Consider the following 11,844-nt stretch of genomic DNA (forward strand, 5'->3'; position numbering starts at 1 on the left):
CCCTCGCTCATGTGCCGCCGCCGGCTCGGGAGAGGAGTGGTAAAGTGCAGGGTGTTGTTGGGCTAATGGCCTTATCCACTAGGCTATAGCTAGTTGAGCCTGGCTTCACCAACAAAATATAACTCGTGTCCATTTTTTCACTATCAGATTACCATTTCTCGCCAAAAAATTACAGTTTCCTCAACAAAATAAAAATGCTGGTTTCAATTATCAAATCTAATCTCTAGATGAAAAAAACAAATTCCAATGCAAGGCAGAGTAATAATAAATAATCAATAGGATAGATGTGCAACAGCTGGAATGTTGAAACGTTTTTATATGAACATCTGGTAAATTCCGAAGCATTCCAAATAGTTTACAAAATCATTTACAAGGGCTGTCAAAAATCAACAGAGGAAAGAGAGCACCTGGCCTGAGCAGCAAACAGAGAAGAATAGAAAAGTAAAATGACCTGTGAGTTTGGAATGAACACAGAATTTTGTCAACATCCTTTAAACATTTTTTTTTACAGAGCAACAGTTTTCCTCTCTAGGCAGGCAAGGCAGAGATGAATTTCTTCAGCAACTGGAGGAGCAGCCTTGTCCTGAAATCTATGTTCTCTGTAGAGAGAAGTAGCTGACAGTAGGCAATGAGCAATGCAACAGCAGCAGTTTTTAGGCTGTGGTTACTGAATTACCTTAAGATCAGTATTGTCGAACGCGGGCATTTCAACGTCTCTCCACCTGAACATAACGGACCAAGAGGCAACATAATGAGAACATGTTTGCAGCAACCTGAACCTTGTTGTTCTAGAGGCCACCTGAACCTTGTTGTTCCAAGCTGTTCGACAGCTTTGCCCAACAGGCACAATGGCTAGAGCCCATGACCTTGGAGAGGCAACTGGACAATGGCTAGAGCCTATGAGCTTGGAGAGGCAACCGGGTCGTTTCGAAAAGAGAATGAACAGAACCATGATCACTCAGGACATGGCACACTACTGGTTGTTTATCACCGACACCGATACCGACCTTCATTTCAGAAAAAAATGTTCTTCGCACTTCACCCACACACACCACAAGTAAAACTTGACGGCGGGCAAAGGAAGAGAAGATGTTCCATGGTCTCTGTTTCCCCACAAGAACAGCAGCCTACTCCCCCAATTCCCAGCTTCCGCTCTCCGGATCAGGAGCCATGATCGGCAACTAGGGTCGCGACTCATGGGACGAAGCCAGAATCGATCATCTATAGAGCGTTTGTGTGCCGTGCATGCACCTTATAGAAGTGGTGGTGTGGTAGGTGTTCATGTCCTCCGATGCTCAAGTGTGTATGAATGCATATGCAATATTAATCCTCTGATACATTGTACAATTATATGGACCATTTGAGCGACAACCATTTTGGGACGGAGGGAGTATTAGATATATATAGACAATCAAGTAGTAACAGTCTCCAGTTTGTACTGCAATAACCAAAAGATACCTCAATAATAACCCATATATACACAAACAGAACTGATGCTATTCAAGGAGACTATATATTCGTAGGTCTGCACACCCCAAATAAATCGTCAGCGCTTGCACTGGTTGCAGAAATGGTTTAGCGCGGACAACTTGGTCGCGCATCGGTAGCAGAAGCTGTATCCACACCTACAATTGGACAAAACCAAATTAATATCAAACAAGCTGGGGACGAGCTCAAATCATTTTATGTTGTGAACGATCTTCATGATCAGATCGTAGTTTCCAAAGAGACCAATGAGCAATTTGACATGAAGAAACTAACTCAGGTTTAGTTTGTCGTACCTACATTTGATGTAATTGCACCCTTCCGATTTCTCCACATACATCTGGCACTTGGGGCACCGCTGCCACCCCTCCCTGCCGACGAGACGCCTGAGCAAGATGTCCTCCGGGCTGCGCTCGTCCAGTCCGAGCTTCTGGAACTCATTGCAAGTGATGCCGCCATGCCATGGCACAGCGCACCGGACACAGAAAAGCCGGTGGCAGTGCGGGCACTCCGCCTCCGTGACCGCAGCCACCCCGGCCTCGCTGTCAGCAAGCAGAGGCGCCGAGCATTCTCTGTATGGGCAGTATATCCTCTTGGTGCCAAACGCAGATTCGCACAGCAGGAAACCCCATTTGTCGAGGAGGTCCGGGGGAATGATGTCATGGCACCTCTCCAGCTCAACGACACCGCCCTTGCAGCCTGGGTCAGGGCATACGACGCGGGCTACATTGTTGTCCAGCTTCGCGGCGACGTACTGGGTGATACAGCTCGAGCAGAAGACGTGGCCACACGAGTTGATGCTGAACTTGAGGGTCCTCGCCACCATCTCCATGCAGATGTTGCAATAGAACAGATCATCATCACCGTCCTCACTTTCAGAATATCCAACGTGAGCGATGTTCTGGCCTAGCTTCACGGCGACACACCTAGAGCAGAAGTCGTGGTCGCACGTCCTGAAGTTGGACCGTATACATGCACATGGCACCACATGCATGCACTTAGCACAGTAGAAGTGCTTATCATCGCCGATGTCGTTGCCATCCACCAGCGGTGAATCTTCATTGCCACCGGTAACGAACTTAGGGTCAATGCGCGATGATACAGCTGTTTCAGGCCTGAGTATAAGCAGGTAATGTTGTGTTCATTGCATTGCGTGGTAATAGGAACGAATGAACCAAGCGCAAGCATGTAAGACTCACTGCACCATCGCCATGCTGTGGTATCTCTCCGCCGCCGTTGAGTTGTCCACGGTACATTTGACACGAGGAACGTTCTGGCACAGCTTCAAGCCAACACACCTCGAGCAGAAGTCATGGTCGCAATTGGTGAAGTTGGACCTTATACATGCACATGGCACCACATGCATGCACTTGGCACAAAAGAAGCGCTTACCATCGGTGATGTCGTCCACAGGTGAATCTTCATTGCCATCGGTGATGGACAAAGGGGCAATGCGCGACGATACTAGGACCATTTCAGGCCTGAGTATAAAGGGGTAACTTTGGGCTCATTACACCATGTGGTAGTAGGAACGACTGAAATAAGCGCAAGACAGTAAAACTCACTGCAACATTGTCACGCCGCGATATTCCTCCGACACTGTCGAACTCTCTCCCGTACATTTGACGCGGGCGACGTTCTGGTGCAGCTTCATGGCGACACACCTTGAGCAGAAGTCGTGGTCGCACATGGTGAAGTTGTACCTCATACATGCACATGGCACCACATGCATGCACTTGGCACAGTAGAAGCGCTTACTGTCACTGATGTCGTTTACGGGTGAACCTTCATTGCCATCGGTGATGAACATGGGGTTGATGCGCGATGGTAATTGGACTGTTTCAGGCCTGAGTATAAAGAGGTAATTTTCGGTTCGTTACACCGTGTGGTAGTAGGAACGAATGAAATAAGCGCAAGGCAGTAAAACTCACTGCAACATTGTCACGCCGCGATATTCCTCTGACGCTGTTGAGCTCTCTCCTGTACATTTGACACGGGCGACGTTCTGGCGCAGCTTCATGGCGACACACCTTGAGCAGAAGTCGTGGTCGCACATGGTGAAGTTGTACCTCATACATGCACATGGCACCACATGCATGCACTTGGCACAGTAGAAGCGCTTACTGTCACTGAGTGAACCTTCACTGCCCTCGGTGATGAACATGGGGTCGATGTGCGGCGGTAATTGGACTGTTTCAGGCCTGAGTATAAAGGGGTGATTTGAGTTTGTTAAACCGTGTGATAGTATGAACGAACGAAATAAGCACAAGCAAATAAAATCACCGCAAGATCGTCAGGCCGTGATATTTCTCCGACTCCGTCGAGCTCTCCCCAGTGCATTTGACGCGGGCGACGTTCTGGGGTAGCTTCATGGCAACACAGCTCGAGCAGAAGTCATGGTCGCACATGCTGAAGCCGGGCCGAATACATGCACATGCCACGACAGACATGCACTTGGCACAATAGAAGTGTTTACCATCACCAATGTCGTTGCCGTTGACTAGTGAACCTCCATTGCCGTCGATGATGAACATGGGGTCGATGCGCGGCGGTAGTAGGACTGTTTGAGGCCTGAGTATAAAGGGGTAATTTTGAGTACATTGTGGCGAGCAAATACATTTCTGTGATGTGTGGCAGTAGCAACAAATGAACCAAGTGCAGGAGAGTAGAACTCACCGCATTGTCGCCATAGCGAGGAGGTCGTGGGGGATGATTCCGCGGCAGCTCTCACAGCTACACAGCTCAACCAGAAGGGGCGACCTGCTGAAGGTGTGCCGTATACAGTGGCGGAGTCAGGACGGAAGCGATTGCACAATAAGTATATAATTTGAACTCAACAGTTAACAACCCAACAAAATAGATGCAAGATGAGAAAATGTATGTATGTATAAAACAATAGTGTGGAGATACAAAGGAGAGCAGATCTCTTCATCTTCTATTCTACAGCATGAATGCAATCGGTAACGGGACGTGTAGATCTGAGTAAATCCGTCCCGCATACACATGATTTCAGCTCAATTTTCGTCGAATCGTTCAATGCAGTATGCATCCGGGTTTATTTTTTGTTAGAACGTGATAATGCATCAGTTTAGAACCTACGGAGTAGAAATTAGGAATTACCCTCCGGGGGTGGGGGTCCGGCTGCGGGCCGGGCTGCGCCTGTCCCAAAGCTGCCCTGGATCAGAACCTGAAGCAGAATCAGAGCAATCCACCACCTACACTACCAACTGAAGCTGATCGCCCGCTTGATCTCGAAGCAATTTCATCAGCCGACACAGTTACCGAGTGGAGTAGCAGGCAGCAGCTCCAGCGCGAGTCAGCGAGCAGCGGAGCGAGATCGGCGGCTGGGCGGGGGGGCAGAGGGGTGAGGCTGGCTAGGAACACTGCTGCGTGGTAGGGATAGGGGAATGGCACGGAGCAGCCAGCTAGCGGGACGGCGGCGGCCGGCGGAGAGCAACTAGGTCGTGAGTGGGACGCGTGGGGAAGGGCCCAAGGGGGTCGTGCGCGTGTCGTGCCTTCGTTTCCGCGGTGGGCTGCAGTTGGGCTGGGCTAAGACTTCGGGCCGAAACGTATATACAGGGGCTAAAAGATGGAGAAGTATTCACCACCAATTAAAAAAAATTACGTCTTGCGTGCCAAAAATATTTTCGCAAATGGCGGAAAAATACAATTGGTTTTAGACATGTAAACTTTCATGTCCAGATGCCGTCTGCAAATGTTTTAGAGGGAAAGTCCAACGCCGGCAATTTTTTGGCATGTATTGACCAGTAGACTTTGTTTTTTCACTGATGAAGCATGTTTTTTTTTGGGGGGTAAAGCATGGTTGTTTTACCCAAAAAAAACAAGGTTGTTCAGTTTCGCATGATAATTTCCAATTACATTTTTGACACTAACATGACCATGTGCAAAAAAAAAGTCACAAATCACAAATTTAAATTTTATTTGTTGTTCATTCACTCCCGGGGGCCAAAAACGTCGTCCCCTCGCTAATTAGTCAATAGCTGACCAGTCGGATGAGTTGAATCACCAATTATTCAAAACCTAATCAAAACTGGAAAAATGGATTAATAGATGGTTATTTGTTTGTTTGGAAACTGAAAAAAAATTAAGCAGATAGATGGGAAAAAATTAAATAGCAAGATGATCTTTTGACACGAAGGAAACATGATCTGGGCATCAACATTGCGCCTGTTGGTGTATCAATACCATGATTATTGCATTATAAAAGATCTCGGTGTGTAAGAAATATTGAAACAACAATTGAATTCTCGGTGTGTCCAAGTGAGTTAGCTACTGTAGCATCTTCAGAGACGATAACGGTAGCTTACTGCAAGTAGGTCCATTTCACTTCCGTGGCGTCTTTGCAAACATTAAAGAGCAAAGCAAATTTAACTGGGTCTTCAACTTCTTGGATTGAGTCCAGCGCTCCAGCTCCACACTCTCTCGCATGAAGCCCTCAGCAAAAATGCATCCAGAGGCAATGCACTAAACAAATCGGTGCACAAGCAATGGTCTACAACCAACCACCAATCAAGTAACTAGCATCGTGTTAATTAGTAGAAATAGTGTTCTAAAGCCAAAGATATGCCATTACCGAACATAATCATGTGCTCTTTCTTCTTGTTAGCTTCCACCTGTAAGAGAGGGCAGATCTAACACATTTAATCGACAAACACAAAGCAGGAAAAAAAGATAAAAGACACTCGACAATAAATCTAAACGGTCGTATCATACATCGTCGCAATCCCAGTAGCTCTGCTCTGAAAGTCTGAATGACACCCAAATGGCAAACCAGCGCATGCTAGCATAATCGACAACAACAGAACAAAACTGCGCATGCCTATAAGTTCTTGGTCCATCAGTCTGAAGACAGACCGTTCCATCTTATATTTCAGAAGATTACAACAACTGTTTTGACCGACCAGTTAATCGAACTTAACTTTCAGGTTAACAGCACTGACCGAAACAGGGCTTATCAAACAGGGTTAACTTACTGGTGTAAATGTAAGCGGAGGATGTCACAGGTCAAAGATGAAAACATGTCATCCTGCTTCGTACACGCACAAAGTGTAAAATCTAGGATCGATCCTGAGTCCTGATGCCCCCGAAAGCTCAGTTTATTTACAGTAAGCAGGCGGCAACATCACTACAACCAAGTTTACAAGATAGTCAACCCATCGACTACGCAAACAAAAGTAAAGAGTTAGCAAAGCTGCTTGGCATTTGAACTTGTTGGGCCCGGCCACTAACACCCCCCCCCCCCCCCCCCCTGTTGGCTTGTCTGCCCCTCTGGTCTCTTTAGTCATCGTCGTCGTCGAAAGCACTCGGAGGCAGCGTGAACATCTTCATACACTTTGGATCAGCAACGCCCTAATGAAATAAATACACAAGAAACCATTTACAATCAACCAAGTGACTATCATCGAGCAGCATTTGTGTTGGTCCAACTGACGTCATAGAGCCAAAGAAATAATGCCATTACCGTCAAACTATATCTTATCTTTTATTTCTTAGCTTCCATCTGCAAAAGAGGGTGAAACGTGTATAGTTAACAGCAAAGCAACAAGAATGTTAAAGGCTCGGCAAAGAATTAACCATCGTATCGTTCATACATCTTCGTCGTCCGAGTCGCTGCTCCAGCCTACATAACAATGTCCAAAGGATGAACCCACCTTCAAGTGACCGGCAAGGTATTCACCAGCACTGTTGGGGTGCTTCATATTGACATCCCCATCCTTGGTACAACCATAGCAGTGTCCTTTATTAACAAACTCAAGAAAAGAGTAACTGCAAGGTAACCAACCAGGCAACAATATTATGACATCATAGTTGCTGACTATTTTGAGTACTGAAGGTAAAATATTTTCTTTGTACACAACAGCCATGGCCGTGCATGAACCAGCAGTTTGAAAATGTTTACGAATGTAAAGCTCACGGATGTAAGCAAGGGGCAAACTAACAACTAACGACACTAAAGATTAAGTACTACAGCCAGAAACACATTTATAGTTATATGTAACAGATAAGCTCAAGTTGGTGCCACACCCACAAAATGCATTTCAGCAATATAATCAAAAGTCAAAACTAAGAAAAGGGTAGATTGTACACCATTATCGGTAGATTCAACCACGCGGAAACAGCTGACCAACATTTCCTCTTCTTTTCCTTGTCGCACACATTTGACTTCCGCAAAGAAAAGGTTTTCATTGCCACAGTAAGAATCACCAGCTCCTTTGGTCATAGTGAAATTGAGATGATAGTAGTTTGTACGCGTCTCACAAATTGTTTTGCAGTGCACAACATCTTTAAGTTCATATGCAAGATCCTATCTTAAAAAGCATGGGTCAGATCAACAACTATTGCATGGATAAAACAATGAGAGAGAGAGAAACAGAGAGAGACACAGAGAGAGAGAAACAGAGACACACGCGCGCGCGCACACACACACACACATACACAGAGAGAGAGAGCGCACCCCCAAAAGACTATGATCCTCATTATGCTTGTCCACCAAAGCTTGAAGTAATCGGCACATTCGATTATGAACTTGCTGGATCATATACGATCTTGAACGCTTCTTCCTTCTGCCATCAGGCCAATAAAGAGCTTTTTCTATAGAAACCTCTAGTGAAGGAACCCCACCTTGATTCATTAACCTAATTTAGATCGGAGCATATTGTATATGGTCAGTAGCTTGTACTTTCTCAAAAGTGGACAACTAGAAGTTATACTGTGCAAGAAATAATCTTATCAGTAGGACTACGCTGCACTAGTCTGCACAGAAGGTTGCACACTGGCAAGCAACAAGAACAAGAACAGGACATTCATCGAGAATTGAGTTGAGAAAATTTACAGTTTTGGATCCCGATGTTGATGAAAATAGCAATCCATAGCCTTGTCAACTTCCTCTAAGCTCTGAAACGGCCCACCGGCATAAGGATACGTGTGGAAAGATCCCCCAAGATCAACCTGATGTAATATCCGAACCCCCAGCCATGTCGTTCTCGTTGCCAAATGCGTGACCCAGGAGGTGGTGGCGAGGCGGCCATAACAGTGTCGGAACAAGAGGAAAACGATTTCTCCTCCAATGCTGTACTAGCCTTGAGCGACTCCTTGAGGGAAGACACATCTGCAGCAGGTTCCGCAGGTGGTGTAGGCCTATCCACCACGAACTCGAACTGGAATATGTTGTCGCTGGGATGGGAAAGTAATCAAAATTTCCATTGATCGATCAGTGATATACAAATAAACTGGGATAGAAGATTGATGGTGAAGCAAGAGGGAGGGATGGCGGTGGATATACACACGTTGGAGACGGCGGCGGAGCTAGAGGCCTGTTTCGGCGATGCGCGGAGATGTACTTGCCGGTGTAGAATGCACGGACTGCGTCTTTAAGATCCTCGAGGTCTCTGCACGCCCGCCCACCCTTCAGGTAGAGATGCCTGAGGAGGTAGTTCCCGTCCCCATCGACACGTATAAAGACTGTGATCGGCTCAAAGCCGCCGGTGGGACTGCGCCGGGGGAGGCACTCCCGAGGAATAACCTTGGCAGCCTGTTTGTTTCGGGGGAAGTAGTATTAGGGAATGGGAATTAGGAGGGCATGGGGTTTAAATTCCCTTGTTTGATTGGAGGACAGTGGAATTGATGATGAACGGGGAAAGGGAGTTGCCAGTTAAACTCCCTCTTCCCACGGGGGCCTGGTAATTGGAGGAGGGAATGGGAAATAAGAGAGAAAAAACCAATCGCCATGTTCGTTGCTCCCACCCCGCAAGCTGCGGAAACAAGATTCCCACGACTAACTCCCACCCCAAACCAAACGAGGGATTGGGACTAATAGTCCACTTCCCATGTCTAATCTCTCAGCTAACTCCCACTTAAAAATTCCCATGCCTTTTCCCACGGACTGCCAAACACGCTATGGGCGCCATCACAGCGGCCGCCATAATTCGAGGTGGGGAAGACGGGAAGACGATTAGGGTTTGACGATTCCGATTGGGGACAAGCTAGACGGAGTTTTCTTTTCCTGAGAGCATCTCCAACAGCTCCCCAACGCGCCGCGTGTTAAAAACTACTTTGCCGCGCGCCCATCGCCTGGTTTGGCGCGGCGGGCAGCGCTGGCTCCAGCAGCGGCGCTAAAATGCAGCGCGCGCGACTCGCGCACAAACAACATATGCATTCCAAAACACAAGCAGAAAGATCAAACACAAACAAAATAAATCAAAATAAATAGTTCAATTTCGTTATTACAACTCAAACAAACAGTTTATCGTTCAAAACAACAAATAGTGCAATAAACACAACAAATAGTTCAACAATACAATGTCGAACGCACAAATTATGATGCTCTTTGTCGTCCATTCCATGCCCACCACTCCTCAATGAGATCCTTCTGAAAATCATCATGCGCTGCGGGACGTCGAATGGCATAGTAGGAGGCAACAAAACGGGCGACCCATTCAGCCCTCTGTCGGACTCGCACGAAATGTCCCAACAGCTCATACTGAGAGTAGTCTACATCTTGGCGACGCTCATTCTCGATGATCATGTTATGCATGATCACACAAGCGTGCATGATGTACCAAAGTATTTTTTGATCCCAAAATCTAGCCGGTCCTCTCACAATAGCAAATTGGGCTTGCAAAATCCCAAAAGCTCTCTCCACATCTTTTCTAGCCGCTGCCTGAGCATTATGGAAATCAAGATTTTTCCTACCTTCCGGCTTTTTCAACGGCTTCACAAAGGTTTGCCACTTTGGATAGATGCCATCCGCTAGATAATAGCCGTAGTTATATGTATGGCCATTTGCTACAAACTGCACCGGTGGCAAATCACCATTTGCAATCTTATTCATCAGTGGTGACCGGTTGACAACATTGATGTCATTCAAAGATCCAGGCATTCCAAAGAATGCATGCCAAATCCAAGTCTCTTGATCGGCCACCGCTTCAAGGATTATAGTTGAACCCTTTTTTTGGCCGTGGAATTGCCCATGCCATGCCTTTGGACAATTCTTCCAACTCCAATGCATGCAATCCATTGAGCCAAGCATACCAGGGAAGCCGCGAGCTTTGTTCATCTCCAATAGCCTTGCGGCGTCTTCAGCATTGGGAGATCTCAAATACTCCTGGCCAAACACTTGCACAATTTCGACTGCGAAGCGCTTGACACACATGATGGCTTGGCTCTCACCCATAGCCAAGTGATCATCAACTAGATCAGCCGGGATACCGTATGACAACATACGCAAAGCGGCTGTCACCTTCTGAAAGGTGCTATGCCCGAGCTCTCCGGCGGCATGCCTCCTTTGCTGAAAAAACCGGTCATGGCTAGCCAGTTTCTCTGCAATGCGCCTGAACAACTCGGTGCTCATCCTAAACCAGCGACGATAGTACGACTCTGGGTATGTGGGATTCTCCACGAAATAGTGCCTCATCAATCTGTTATGGGCATCGATCCTATCCCTCCAAATTTTCTGCCGACCCATAACCGAACCACCGTGCTTCGGTTTTTTGTTGATGTGCATAGCTAGGATCATTGCAAGATCCTCCTCCTCTTCCATATCAAATTCTTCTTTGGAAGAATCATACGACGAACTCATCTACAATGTTCAATACTATGCTATTAAAACTACAATCAACATGCACCAAATTCATGAAGTTTGAGCAATACATACCTTGCAGGCGTTTTGTCAAACACCTTGCGGGCGCCGAGCGGCAGCGAGCGCCCGGGCGCTGTTCGTCGGAGGACGGACGCGCGCGAGGGGCAGCGATGACTAGAGGGGGATGGAGGAAGCCGCCGCGGCGCGGAGATAGGCCGGGGAAGCGCCGGAACGGTCGCCGGGTGGCGCGGGCGGCGGCGGCGCCGCGGCTGGAGGGGGGGAGTTGCGAGCGAGCGCGCGAGAGTCCAACGCACGGGAGCGGGCGCAGCAAATAAGCGGCGCGCGATGAAGGTTCGGCCCGCGCGCTGAACTACATATGCCGCGCGCGCGGTTTTTGCGCGCCCGCTGGAGCCACTATACCGGTTGCGCGCGTGCTAAAATGGGCAATTTTGCGGCACGACGCTTGTTTGGCGCGGCTGTTGGAGATGCTCTGAGAGCATCTCAATATAGCAATCGTAAAGCCGCTTCCTCTTTCTCTCTCCAGGCGAATAGGCGATACGCAAGGAGAGCAGTTCTGCTTCCTAGGCCGCGGGTGAATAGCTCCTATGCGACATCTTTCGCGAGAATTGGATGGAGTGCGATGTTGCTTGGCAGAATGGCTTTGGGGCGACACATTTGAGCGAGTAAATAGCCCACACACGACATGGCCCTTAAACCGAACCGATGCCCTCATTAGCTGTTATGGGCTGGACCCACAGCTT

The 11,844-nt window shown here is 47.6% G+C and overlaps 2 protein-coding genes across 5 annotated transcripts; both read right to left on the bottom strand.

Annotated features, from left to right (window-relative positions):
- Window positions 1–1,302: 1,302 nt before the first annotated feature.
- Window positions 1,303–4,941, bottom strand: LOC109746159 (uncharacterized). Of its 4 annotated transcripts, none has more exons than XM_045233431.2 (8): window positions 4,606–4,941; window positions 4,162–4,245; window positions 3,769–4,056; window positions 3,417–3,686; window positions 3,051–3,332; window positions 2,685–2,984; window positions 1,782–2,600; window positions 1,303–1,625 (listed from the first exon to the last, which is right to left on the bottom strand). In XM_045233431.2, exons 2-8 carry the CDS (start codon window positions 4,173–4,175, stop codon window positions 1,547–1,549), a joined length of 2,052 nt encoding a protein of 683 aa, XP_045089366.1. In that variant the 5' UTR covers window positions 4,176–4,245; window positions 4,606–4,941; the 3' UTR covers window positions 1,303–1,546. The 4 variants fall into 4 exon arrangements, with proteins under 4 accessions (XP_045089366.1, XP_020160876.2, XP_045089367.1 ...); XM_020305287.4 differs by having other exon boundaries at window positions 2,685–2,966; window positions 4,162–4,248; XM_045233432.2 differs by having other exon boundaries at window positions 1,786–2,600; window positions 4,162–4,248.
- A 1,097-nt stretch (window positions 4,942–6,038) lies between these two features.
- LOC120974275 (uncharacterized) lies at window positions 6,039–10,678 on the bottom strand. The gene is made up of 6 exons (XM_040400734.1): window positions 10,106–10,678; window positions 8,928–9,037; window positions 7,961–8,141; window positions 7,594–7,810; window positions 7,098–7,243; window positions 6,039–6,119 (listed from the first exon to the last, which is right to left on the bottom strand). Exons 1-6 carry the CDS (start codon window positions 10,676–10,678, stop codon window positions 6,039–6,041), a joined length of 1,308 nt encoding a protein of 435 aa, XP_040256668.1.
- Between the last annotated feature and the right edge of the window lie 1,166 nt (window positions 10,679–11,844).

Source organism: Aegilops tauschii, chromosome 2 (assembly GCF_002575655.3).
Source record: "Aegilops tauschii subsp. strangulata cultivar AL8/78 chromosome 2, Aet v6.0, whole genome shotgun sequence".
In the NCBI taxonomy this organism is placed as follows: Eukaryota; Viridiplantae; Streptophyta; class Magnoliopsida; order Poales; family Poaceae; genus Aegilops; species Aegilops tauschii.